Source organism: Nelusetta ayraudi, unplaced genomic scaffold (assembly GCF_046127955.1).
Source record: "Nelusetta ayraudi isolate G7.1 ecotype Tasmania unplaced genomic scaffold, CSIRO-AGI_Nayr_v1 ptg000002l, whole genome shotgun sequence".
Taxonomy (NCBI): Eukaryota; Metazoa; Chordata; class Actinopteri; order Tetraodontiformes; family Monacanthidae; genus Nelusetta; species Nelusetta ayraudi.
In genome coordinates, this window is record NW_027466052.1 from 11,251,260 (window position 1) to 11,264,706 (window position 13,447).

At 44.6% G+C, this 13,447-nt stretch overlaps 1 protein-coding gene across 2 annotated transcripts in view; it reads right to left on the reverse strand.

Annotated features, from left to right (window-relative positions):
• Window positions 1-13,447, reverse strand: part of LOC142886795 (CUB and sushi domain-containing protein 1) — a 237,083-nt gene that overhangs the window by 52,234 nt on the left and 171,402 nt on the right. For both annotated transcript variants that reach the window (XM_076023968.1, XM_076023957.1), the window contains exons 32-41: window positions 10,074-10,190; window positions 9,863-9,976; window positions 6,939-7,034; window positions 6,613-6,816; window positions 6,163-6,287; window positions 5,609-5,705; window positions 4,283-4,387; window positions 1,419-1,537; window positions 1,061-1,130; window positions 42-158 (exon numbers count right to left, since the gene is read on the reverse strand). In XM_076023968.1, coding sequence (XP_075880083.1) covers window positions 42-158; window positions 1,061-1,130; window positions 1,419-1,537; window positions 4,283-4,387; window positions 5,609-5,705; window positions 6,163-6,287; window positions 6,613-6,816; window positions 6,939-7,034; window positions 9,863-9,976; window positions 10,074-10,190 — 1,164 coding nt within the window. The remainder of the gene's footprint in view (window positions 1-41; window positions 159-1,060; window positions 1,131-1,418; window positions 1,538-4,282; window positions 4,388-5,608; window positions 5,706-6,162; window positions 6,288-6,612; window positions 6,817-6,938; window positions 7,035-9,862; window positions 9,977-10,073; window positions 10,191-13,447) is intronic.

Sequence of the window (13,447 nt, forward strand, 5' to 3'; positions counted from 1 at the left end):
TTACAGGATTCATATGAGTGATAATAGGTCATAATTCTCACCATATCCAGTCGGCAGGGTTATTTGCCATGTGCAGTCTAGGTTGCCTGGGTAGTTGCCAGGGAAACCAGGGCTGAGGATAACCCCACTCATTTCTGACAAGACTCCGCCACAGCGGGCTGACAACACAGGCAGAGCATACGCAGTGTTAAACATGAAGGCAATATACTTTGGGAAAAGTTTTACATAATCCTTCTGCCAAAACATGAAAAGAGGAAGAAGGAAAATCCTCAAATTAAAGACACGGCTGGCTTGGTTGGGTTTTTTTTTTTTAAATCAATTACTAAAAGTCGCGGTGCATAATGAATGTAAATTTTGTCAGCGCCGCCAAGGAGGCAGGTTCGGGTGAAATACTGGAAAACTTTAGACAGGATTGTGCCATGCGCTAAATTTTGGTAAGAAAAAAAACGTTTAACAAAGAGTGACAGAAGATGTGTTTCTGTAACATTAGAGGTGAATTTAAAGCAAACTTTAAGAAGGCGCAACTCAGAGAGTCTCCACCTACTGAGCTGGAGCGAACAACCTGGGACCAAACGACACGCCAGCAGATCTAAAGCCGGCCGTGGTTGCTAGGCGACATTCACACGCTAGCAGTTAACAAGGCTTCAGTGTTACTCAGCAGTCAAACAAATTGCTTCTTCGCAAATAGAAGAAAATAGAAAATGGGAGAGGTTCAGAAATAGAAAGCTCTTCTCGGGCAATTAATTGTTTGTGAGTGTTGAAGGTGGCGACGGCCACTCACAGCAGCCCGAACATTAACGTTACTCCAGCAACAGCTAGCAAGCGCAATCACAGTGTCCCCTGTTGATCATTAAGGGGGGTCTTTTTAACACGTTTAAATGTTTCAGTGGTTGTGCATCCATCTTGTCGCCCAGTAAAAAAAAAAGAAGAAAAAGGAAACTCAGACTGAAAATTTTAACTTGGCACACTTCAAGTTCAAAGAGAACCTTGTGCCTGCAATGTTTTTGGAAAAAAACAGTCAGCAACAGCAGAGAGATGTGTGTTTACACTCATGCGCTACCTATGCAAAGGGGAGGAGGGTAGTTCCATCGACGCACAGTCCCAGGCATGCAGGAAATGTGGGAGTGGCCCTGCGAGAAGAGGCAATGCCGTGGTGATTTACACAACAAAGACATTTTAAACAACATCAACTCATTTCCACATATCAGCAGTTTCTTTTTTGTGAGAAAATTTGAAAAACGTGTGAGATGTTACAGAAAAGTTAGTTACAAGTTAGCTAGAAGAAGTTAGTTAGTTAGTTAGTTAGTTAGTTCGAAGTGTCTAACAAAACTGGTCTGGAGTATCGTGTTTGAAAGGAATTCCAACCAACGGCAATACAGCAGAATAAGTGTTTGTGTGCGTATGGCTGTGCATCTTACCTGCAATGTGTATCCATGTTCACAGCTGAATGCCACCACCTCATTGACCATATACCTGTCCCCTGCTTTGATGCCATTGGCAGGGATCATTGGCTCTGGACATGTAGTTAGACCCACAGCTACAGGGGGAGGCACAGAAAAAAAAATAAATAAAAAAAAAAAGTTTGGGTTTGTATTTCCGCGCAGACACAGCATAGCAAAGAGTCCTGAAGCTTCGCAAAGCAGTGAAATATTTTCTTTACATTGAACATTTCAATGAAAATAGTCGATGTGTTGGGTAACAGCAGGTCAATTTATTCAATTGATCAAAAAAAATGAAATCATTTTTTTTTAAAAAAGAAAAAAAATCTGAAGCAGTCACCACTTGACCTTGGTTGTCTGTTGCCACAACACAATAAAGGTTAAACACATTATGAACAAGTTTGACCACAGACCACAGGAAGTAGTTCTGGAAAAAAGTCAAAAGAAAAAGTGTGCGTAGGGGTCGGCTATGTGGCCTTTCTGTCAGAAACTTCCGCAGGAGGCTGCCCCCTGGAGTGGTTACCATGGCAACATAGGGGGAGAAGAAAGATGGGGAGTAAGGGAGGAGCAGGAGGAGTCAAAGGAGGTGCACACGTGCCTGTTTGTTCTTGGTCTTATGGGTTCATTATCGAGCGTCTCAACAGCAAAATGATGTGTTGATGAAGTTCTCTCTCTCTCTCTCTCTCTCGCTCTCTCTCACACACACACACACACACACACACACACACACACACACACAAGCGGCCCAGCCTGAGTGTCTGACATTTATGAGTTTGTGTGCTCTGTGTGTGCCAGTAAAGGAAGATGCAGCGGCGTTGAATTAGCCACACAAGACTGCAAATGAGAGTGCAGTGTGTAGTTTGCTCACTTGCACTTGCAAACTGCCCTTCCTCTCTTCCCCAGTTATGACAGGGAGGCAGCGCTCAGTAAAACGCTGACGGCTCCACAAACCTCCCCACAAGGGCCACTGGACAACAACAGGACAGTGTCAGCATTTAAGTCTAAGTGACTGGATTTACTACTCTACGGCTGGAGTTGGCTCCAGGACGGGCAGGGAGAGAGAGAGAGATGCCTAACGCTGCCCTTGCGATAAAAAAGTCCCCTCAGTCGGCTTAAAATGACGAGATCGTCATCGCTGCAGCCGCTCACGTCTTCCCGGCGGATGACTTTGTCCACATTGTGGCACAGACAAGGCAGGGCCAGGGGGAAAATAATATCAACCAAACATTATCTCTAAAGAGTAGTGTTTATCAAAACTCATCTGATGATGATGTTGTCACGCACTGACTGGTTAACATGCTGATTTTAGCAGATCACTGAGTCCCTAAGGAACTGCTGAGGTGCACAACTCCCCCTTCGAGTGACCTCACAGTTTGGGGCTCCCCTGGTGCACAGTGATGCATCAGACACTGTTTTGCAGGGTGATGCTGGATAAAACTTCGACGCTCAGCGTGGTGCACCTGCTGCTGCGATCGTCGCAAACTGCCCGTTCGCTGCACGGAATTGCAAGGCCGCGCCTTTTGCTCGAGCTACGTCACCGTGGACGACGTGAGAGACAATTTATCCCTGCGCCGAGACGCTTCACCTTCAGTCTTTTTGCACGACGTGGCCCTGGTCTTGAGAAACGCGTCCGACGTCAAACACAGTGACGGGGACGAGCCTGTCTGTGAACGCCAGGCTAGAAGATCAATGTGGTAACATTGTGTTGCTGAGAGGACGTTAGAACACAGGAAGTGGCCCGAGAACATCCGTGGCACCACAATTCACCGACCTTTCGCGCTTTAACGCTTGGGCTCAGCGCTCAACAGACACACAAAGCTTTTTTTAAGCTGTGTCGAAGACAAATTTCTGTTTTTTTTTTTTTTTTACTGAAAACAGACAATAAAATTCTATCTATCTATCCATCTATCCATCTATCTATCTATTCAAGTCAGACACAACCTGATTGAGGGGTCAGGATGGTCATGTGGAGCAGAGAACATCCTTGAAGACCACGGCAAGCAGGATTGAACTCCCTAACATACTACAATGTGCATTCAAGAGTTAATATTAAAGAGAACACAACATTATGCTGCTACCTCACCATTCGCTCAAATATGTAACAGGCGTCGGACAAAATAAGTCTCGACTAGGAGCGTTGGAGTTACCTGGAGGTCATTCATGGTTCTGTACAGAACAGGGGGCCCAATTCGCACACATTCGCACCGCACGCACGCACGCACGCACGCACAGAGTCACACTGCACGCAGTTGCAGCAACCAAATCTTCAACATCAAAATAACAAGAGCCAGTGACCTGAACTGGTGCCGCCTGAGAGCACTCGCACACGCTGAGACCCCACAGAGCAGAGTGTGCAACCACACACACACATGAACACACATGACCACACACACACACACACACACACACACACACACACACACACACACACACACACACTCACTCACTCACTCACTCACTCACTCACTCACCCACTCCCCAAGGGGACGTAAACATAAACAAAGGTGCTTCACCGTGTCCTCCAAGCGCACATAGGCTCACATACAAAGGACGGAATGCTCTGGGATGCAGCGCACACAAGGATGCATGCGTTGGATGGAAATGGCATGCATACACAAACACACACACACCTGCCAGGGCTTAGCTGTGCTTTTCAGTTCTTTGTAGTTGGTTTAGGTTAGAATCACTTCCAGATCAATGAACACGTCCCCTTTCCGTTGGGGTATGAGTGGAAGTGCTCGTTTGTGTGTGTGTGTGTGTGTGTGTGTGTGTGTGTGTGTGTGTGTGCGTGCGGGTTCTGGTGCGAGGGCACCAGATATTCACTCATTCCTGCGTCGACTCACTCTTGTATTCGAGGTGAAAGCCCGCCGCCACCACGCTGATGTCGCTCTGAAAGTGCAGCAGGAGCTGGTTGGATGTTGAGTTGAGGAGGGCTGGAGCTGTGGTCCCTGTGACAGGTGGCAGGAACACAACCACGGCACAAGTTTCAGAGGCATGTAGAGGTGACATTTCTCTTTCACTTATTCATGGCACGCGAAAACAAAGCAAACGTGACGCCCAGCGTCGACACAAAGGCTTCAAATGTTCAGGTTTGAAAAGTGGCAACTGTATCAGTTGAGTTTCTTCACTTATTCTCAAGAAGGTATTTTTTTCCCTTCCTTTTTATATTGATCTTTTCAGCTGTTTGTTTTGTTTCCAAAATAGACCAAAATTCTGCCGCTAACATTATTTCCATAAGTCATTTATACAGATCTACTAAGAACTCACAGATAACTTGAGGGGTTTCTGCACTGTACTCGCTACTGAACCACTGTGTCGCCCAGCGGTTGTATCACCCAGCTTATTCACTGAATCTTATGTAATGCTGTGTAAAACCGTAATGGGCATCAGGGCAGACTGGTGTATTAAAAAGGTAACGGTCTTGGATTTTTAAGCAGAAAGTTTGGACCGTAACTCCTGAGACCTGATGTGAAGAGAAGGTGCACTGCTGCTTGCCCCTCGGCGGACAGCTGGTGTTTTCCTCTCGTTATTCCACAGAACCTTGGTCTGCTGAGGTGGAGCTGCTTGGTAGCCACCGCCACAACACGCTGGTTAGAGCGGGCAGCTCCCCAGTGTGCCTCCTTGAGAAGGGCACAGTCATCTGTGTGTGTGTGTGTGTGTGTGTGTGTGTGTGTGTGCGCGCGTGTGCGCGTGCGTGTGTGTCTTGCCTTGTGGGTGACATGTTTAATGTGTGATAGGTGTGTGACAGGTATGTGCTCCGGGCAGGTCACAGGGGAAATTCCGCTGGGAGATTCTGAAAGGTTACCTCTCTGTTTATCTCACACTGTTTTCTTTGGCTTGCACCCATCCTTCACTAAACCTCTCGCAGAATTAATTCCAAGAAACAATGTCGGTGTTTTTTTTTGTTTTTTGTTGTCTTGGCGCTGTGACTCATCCATCATCCATCCACTGCGCATGTTTCATGTGTTCGCAGCTCAAAACCCGTCGCGTGCAATTTGTCGTGCGCGGCTGCCTTTGCTCGTATATATATTTTGTGTATTTGTGTCACTCGATATGTGAGTGCGCGCGCATCTATGGTTTAGGTGCTGTCCTATCTCATCCATCTTCGATCCCTGGAGTCTGAGTGCGTGAATGTGTGTGTGCGCATGTGTGTGTGTGTGTTGTCGTACCAGAAAATGACCCTAATTTAGGAGCTGTCATGTCCCCTCCATCGTAGATCTCCAGAGAGTCCCAGTTGTGTTCGGTGGCGAACGTAATCACTTGGATCTAATGAGAAAACAATAAAAGTCTTTGAAGAGAATAGCGGAACGTCATGACGTTCTTCAGTCTATTGGCACCTTCCATCATGGTCCTCTTCAGGACTAAGGTGGCGGAGCGAAGCCACGCCTCAACCACACCCCTAATTACACCCGGTCAGCCCCTTCCTGTGTCATCTGCTCCAAAACCAACTTCCCTCGCGCTCACAGTTCCTCCCTACTCTTCTCCACTTTCAGCTCCTCTCAAGTCATTGAGCAGCCAAAGGTGCTAAAGATGCTAAATAATCTGCGTTATTTAGCATCTCTAGCAGAGCTATCTAATCGGTTCTCTCCTTCATGCTAGACTCTATGCCAAACAATAACACTGATTTTATTAATGATGATAAACTGGGTTAAGTAGCTTCCTAACATTCATTTTTTTCCGGGTTCAACAAGCTCAGCTGTGTCACTTCTGAGTCCTCACGCACCTGTATCCCGGCTCCTTGGCTGACATGGATCCTCCACAGACAGTTGAGGCTGTTGGGGTACGGCTCAGGGAAGCCAGGGGACAGTATTGTGCCCCGACGTTCAGTCAAATTGCCACTGCAGGGAACTGGAAGGGATAGCATGAAATATAAATTCCCGGGACAAAGTTTATTGACTACATAGCCAGCAGACAGGTTGGGATGTTAGAACCAAGCTTGGGATAATTCAAATAGAGCATTACAGGGAGCCAAGGACGGGAATTACAACGGTTGAAATTTAAAGCCCTCAGTGAAGCAGAATTTCCCGCAGTGAGTTTGGTGGAATAAGGGTCAGGTTCCAATGTCATTTTTATCTTTGTTTTTTTTGTTTTGTTTTGTTTTGTTTGTTGCAACATTGCGACACCCACATCGACAGTGACCTTCGTTGTGCATCTGACGCTCTGAAAGCCGTACCTATACAGGTCGGCGCTGTTGAGTTCCACTGTGCGAGGGCACCTGGCATGGCCTGGCAGCGGATGGCACTGGAGCCTTTCAGCAGGTAGCCTGGACTGCACTCGAAGCGGACCACCGAGCCGGCCGAGAACTCTGAACTGATCCGTCTGCCGTAGCGGGGCTCTGGCACCGAGCTGCACTGGCTGTCACTGGTGCGGGGCACAGCTACGAAAAATGAGCACAATTAGACGGTGCGAGACGCAGGTCACGGCGAAGGCCCGGAGTGGAACTGCTGTTTGCATATTTGTGTGAGATTAACCCGGCGAGGACAGAGAACTTGGAGTTACCTTGGTAGACAAAGTGAAATCCTCTGGCCGACTGGCCACTCTTGGCGTTGAACTTCAGCATGATCTGATTGGAGGTCGCCAAGGGCAATGTCTCTCCTGAGACAAAAAAACAAAAACAAAAAAAAAACAAATTGCATTACCCAGAAATGAAATCCCACCATGATACTGTGAAGAATGTAGTTGGTGTGCTCAAAGATTCATTGAGAGCACTCAAGACACAGTGTAATTACAAGACACAAACAGATTGATGGATTTGTTTGCCAGCGAGTTGTCACACAACAAAATAGAAACATTTAACTCATGCAGTAACGAGTAATCAACCAACTGACTGGCTATGTCATTATCAAGATGGCTGATTATGTTGAAGCATGGCTGGTGTCGGTCGCGTAATGTATAAATATTTGCTCATATTTTCCAGACACAAATTTAAATTAGTATAATTCTGCATAATTATTCCAGCGAATTTAAAAGTTAAAAAATGCATTTAACATTTCAATCTTTGTGCCTAAAGTTTGACAGAATGTGTGTGAAACATATTTAGACTTGCTGTTACTGAAGCAGCAGAAGCAGCACAAGTCCAGGCCTTCACTGTTTAAAGGAGTCTCCTTGTATTTCTTAAATACAATTGGGGCTAATTAAAATACATTTCTGAAGTGCAATAATGCTACTAAATGTTGTCTTGTGCTGCGTCAGACAACATTGAAGCTATTAAAAAAAACAAAAAACATTTTTAATTATCATGTAAAATAGAATAACCATTAAAGTTCAATAAGACAGACTTGTCTCCACCTTGTCCCGTCATGTCAACTGTTGAAGGTTTCCACCCGCTGACTGTCCCGCTGACCTCGCTCCAAATGACAAATATTGTACATGTGGTGCATAAATCTTCTTGTATGAAAGAGAAGTGTGTTTCTTTGGCCCTTAATAGTAACAGGCCAAAAAAAATGTTCAAGCAGAGGTTTGTCCACTTATAGATCCCCAAGAAACGAGGAATGAATGATAAATGTGGAAAAATGTGCTGCATTGCGGCTGGCTGACATTTACAGCCATCGTTAGCCGAGCAGGAAGGTGCATGTGTAAGTTTGCAATTTCTGTAAATATGTTTGTGTGTCAGGATAATCAGTGAGAGGAAAAATAGGAAGATGTATGGCTCTGTGCGTGTGTGTGTGTGTGTGTGTGTGTGTGTGTGTGTGTGTGTGTGTGTGTGTGTATGTGTGTGTGTGTGTGTCTGTGTGCAAATGAAGACAGGTATTATAGGGCAATAACAGGGCGACTATTATCGTGCAAAGCTTGTTGTGTTTTATTCTTTGCTGCCTGCCGTAGCCAGAGGGGAATTTCAAAGCGAAACTAACCCAAAGGAACAAGTCTCCCATTTGAATTCACATCCTGCTTGCTTAAAGGAACCAAGATTAAAAAAGAAAAAAAAAAAACATTGGGAGAGAAACAAAACAAACAAAACAAAAAATGCACAACACATACAGTATGTTGACCACAAGAAGCATCTTGATCCAGTCAATCAAGAGAGAAAAACAAAGTGCAACATGAAGAGTAACGAGGAACAGGCTTCATCCATCAGGTCTACAGGTCTGTGCTGCGTCTACCGCACTGCTGAACTCAGCCAGCTTCTTCTCGATGGAAGAGCAACAACCGCTGAGCTTAAACACTGAGGACAACATATTTTAAGAGCCTTAATGTTAGAGTATTTAGAGTATTTGCGTTTAGTAAATGCCAATTCCACTGGGATGGCCCTGCAGCTTGCCCTCTAGCCTCCCGACTCTGCAGCAGAGCACCAAAATATTGTGCAAATTATCCACATATATTCGGTTCAAATGATGTCATACACATTTGATTTTCCTTTCCTCCATATATATATATGTATATGACTACAACATTTCTTAGGACTTAATACTTTAATAACGAAAACTTTAAAGTCGGAAGATTATTTTTAATATCGTAGTTTGTTTTATTTATCTGGCCACACAATGTGTAATCTTCCCCCCAGCCCACCGATCTCAGTTACACACGTGCTCCTCTGTCTGGCTTCCTACTTGTCCAGCTGAACAAATATTAACGTGATCAATATGTAAATATGGAAATTTGTCCTTTAAAAAAAAAAAAAAAGAAGAAGACGGAAAGACACTGCTGAGCTGTAGAAAACAAAACAAAAGTTTCAGGACAATAAAAGTCACTCCTTAACAAAGAAAGATCTGCTGCCATTAGAAGCAGCTGTGCCATCAGCACAAACAGAAGGAGGCACAGAGACGCCCGCAGCACAGTGGCGATATCAGCGCAGATTAGCGCATTAGTTCCTCCTGAAGGAAGTGCCATAAAATTCATTTAGTGATTGTCATCACAGCCGAACGGGCAGAAGCATAAATCGGCAGCAATGCTCGTGAAAGCAGCGTTTGCAACCTTTTAATTCTCCTTTTCTTTAGCGTTTACAGTCTTGTTATGGACACATCTAATGGCTAAGCAGCATTAAGAGCTGCAGCATAAAACAAGACTGCAACAGTTTGTGGTACTAAAAGCAAAATATATTGTTGGGCAATTGTCTTTTTAACCTCTCGGATGAAAGAATTCCTGTGATTTGCTGTTTTTGGTAATTTATTTTCTCAATCCGCAGTAAAAATAGATTCTTAGTTATTTGCAAATGTAGCTCCGGCCTCTGATAAAAACATATATGACAAAACTCATATATTATTGATATTTGATAAGTAGTCATCCATCAATAGAGGAAAACAATCAGCCATTTCCAAGTAAACGTTAGCATCCATATATAAATAATTCTTTCGACCGTGACATTCATTCAGAGTGGGAAGTGTTCATTGTTTCACACTCAGTTTGCAAACAGAGTGTAAACACTGAATACATGAAGTATTTAGTAAGGAAGTGTGCAATTTAGGACACACATCACGTAGACTCACCAGAATGTGACCCAGCCAGCGAGCTGAGCAACCGAGCGTTCTCATTGGCTCCGTCAAACAGCTCCACAGAGTCATTCATTGCAGTTTGGAAAACTGCAAACTGACCAAACACAACTGAAGACGAGAAGATAAAGATATGAATCAGCGGACGTATGCAGTGAACCAAGTAACTTTTTTATTTAGTTTTATGCACAATCATGAGTCCACCAACCAAACTGAGGAGACACCGTGATGTAGTAGGAGCAGGTCTGCTTGGTGGTGTAGTTTAGTGGGTAGTTTGGTGACAGAACAACTCCCTCTGAGCCCCCGTACTGTCCTCCACACGGAGCTTTGAAAGAGAAAGAGAATGCACATTTACTCGTACAGAATGGGTTCTCAAAAAAGACAACACATGACAGCAAATGTTTAATGACCTTCTGGATACATACAGAGGTGGGGAAAAAAAAATGTTTTTGGACACCCCATGCATTTGTGATGTACTGTACTGCACTCAGAATCAGACTCCGTGCAGTGTACTGAAGTGCAGTCCCCAATATTTACCCACACGCTGCACATGCAGTGTTCCGTCCATCTTAGAACTGCATGTCTGAGCAAGATGACGTCCTTTGCAACACATCCAGAGTACAAGAGTTAAAAAAAAAAAAAAAAAAACTACAGTCATTTAGTTTTCTTATTTTATAATTTGTCTGCAATGACTTGACTGAGTTTAACCAACTTCAGGTTGCAATCTGCAATGATTTACTATAAATGTATATCTAAACAAATAAATAAATAATGATCAGCCTCATAAGGAGATAAAGATAGAGCAGATTATTGGAACAGTGCCCAGAGAGGGAGCACTGAGTCATGGCATGAGGCGCCTTCTAGTTTGAACTTTTATTGATGCTGACCCAGTTACTTGGGCAATTTAGTAATTGCACTCTTTTGACAGTTACAAATGGCAAAGTGGCTGCAGTCACCTAGAATAAGGTTTATCATCACATTTATAAATACTAAGGAGGGTCTTATGGTTTAATCCAATACCATATGGCTTCTATGTAATACCTACTTTAATTTAACACTGCATCTATCAATGTGTAAAATGATTTGGATGAACTGTGCTTCTGCTTTTTTCCCCCCAGTGCACTGTGAAAGTAAAAAAAAGTGCCTTACAGATTTGCAAAAGACTTAAAGCTGAAACAATCTGATGGCCCTTTGGTTTTCATTTTCTTTGTGTGGGTTTGTATACGGTAATACAGCTGCACAGCTGTAGACATCTGCTGCACTGACAGCCCAACCTTTTAATTACATTTACACAGCGTTTATTTATGCCAATAAAATATCTGCCCTGACTCTTTGTACACAAATCTTTATTTCGCTACGCATTCTTTATTTGTGCACTACTTCATTTCTTTTTAATCCATTCAGCCCTGCTGTGCGCAATCAGAGGTGTTTGCTGTGTCTCACCCGCGGCTCTGAACTGTGTCCAGGGCCGCAGATGCATCAGCATCAATACCTCTGTGTGCGAAAGGCGCAGCTACAGCTCTTCCATTCTGCCAGCAGGGCATGTGTGACTTATTGAGCTGTAGTTTTCGCAACTTGGAGGGCATCTGATTGATTTGTTTGATCTGCCCTGATTTGACGATATAAACTGGACTCCCCACGAGCCTTTGAACAATGTCATGGGTACAACCACTCACTAAATCTAGTTTGTGGCCAAAATCAATTCAGCTGGGTTGATAGAAAACACAGAACTGTGAAGTGTGCTGTGGCCACTAGATCAGACGGTGTGAGGCTTCCGCTTGTAAAATGCATGTGAGGGCATCTTGTATTTCTGACAAACGTGGAAATACAAACGTGGCTTCCTTTGAACGAGCACACAATGCAAGTTTGAAATGAGGATGAGTGGCAGAAATCCAAGGGCCACATCCATCGTCGAACGCTTGCTGTATTTCTCTTTCCAGCTGATGTTTTGAGAGGATTAAATTGCAGCCAATTTTCTCCCCCCTCCCTTTTTTGTATTATTTTAATGGTGACTAAGAACGACTGGTGCTGTGGCATTGAATTTCTCTACAAAAAAAATACAAAAAACAGTACCACTTGTCTATCAACCTCTCGAAATCCTGAGCACCAGCTGTAAAACTAAGGCCTTGACTAAACCCAAGTTCTCATCCTCTGCATGAACTGGCGGATGACGCAACACCTTTTTTTTTTTTTTTTTTTTTTTTTTTTAAACATCTTCTGCTGTTTTGTTTCCTTTCAGGATTTTTCAGGCCACTTCCTTGAGCGTAATTCCTTCAGGCAAAGTTTGTAGCATTTCAAGCCTTGACTGTGCAGAGAGGGCTCCGCCCATTCACCAGAGAGCCCTGCAGCACTTTCCCATTTCACAGTGGGACAGCGCCGAGTCCTCGCACTCATCAGGAACACATGTCAAAGTCTGTTAGATTGTGTGTGGACAACGAGACAGGCACTAGTCTTACTGAGACAGTATCCTTCCTAGAGGTAAAAAAAGAAAAAAAAAAGGAAATCAAAGGGGTTCAGTAGCTGCTCCCACTCATCCACTTGTCCTGCTCATCCCAACTTCCTCCCAGTTCCAAAGGTGCCGGAGTGATCGGCGTCTTTTATTTCCACTTTGCTCGATGCCACACTTGCGACACTGATTGATATGTTTTGAATTGATTCTCGTTGCTCCTCTGCATGCAACCCTCAGGTCTTGAGGTCTTGTCTTGATCTACCCACAATCCCCCAGTGGCGCCGCTCCAGGCTTGGGTGTCAGCCTTATCAAAAGCCTTCCCTGCGCACGTGCTTTGATCACTCACACCCTCTGACGCACACAAAAATAAATGCAAGGAACCTCTGCGCGAGTCACTGTCTCCTCTCGCTCGCGCACACTGTACGCTTTGATCATCCACGCGCATACACAAGAACACAGATGTGCACGGCACTTTTGTAGTCCCACCTCCCGCTACCTGCGTCTCGCTTCCCTCTCGCCTTTCAAACCCACACGCGGCCCACGGGGCCTCGGGATAGGTGGAAGGGAACAGAGGAAGATAGCGAAACATGTCCTTTGCTTCCCGAGCCCAACTTGCCACGTTTCCAAGCCCCCTTTTTCCTCATTGCGTGTAATATAATCTCATCGAAAGAAACTCACTTTGTTTTCCGCCTTGGCACTTACTCAAAGCACATTTATGTGTCCTTGACGGAGGAACTGTGTGGGCACAGCTGTACCTGAGCTGCCAGCTCCACTATGGAAAAGCTCTGTGTGGGTCTGTTTTCACTTCAAGCATACAGCCCATCCCATCCAGTTTATCATGCTCGGCGTTGCTGTTAACCAAAATAAATCCTGTTAGGCTCTCTGTGCCGCAAACATATTAGATATCGTCCACATGTGGTGTTTTCCTGCTAGAAATCTCATTGCCTGTGAGACATGCAGGTCATCCTGCCATCACACGATAAGTGTGATAGCAGCTTGCTCGCAGCCATGTGTGAATGACACAATATTAAGCTGTGATTATCCAGTGTTTAGTCTTTTGTGCGGCAGCTGTCCGACTCCTTCAGTAACCCAGGAAATTGAAATTGAAATGGGGGAAAAGATGTGCTCCGTTT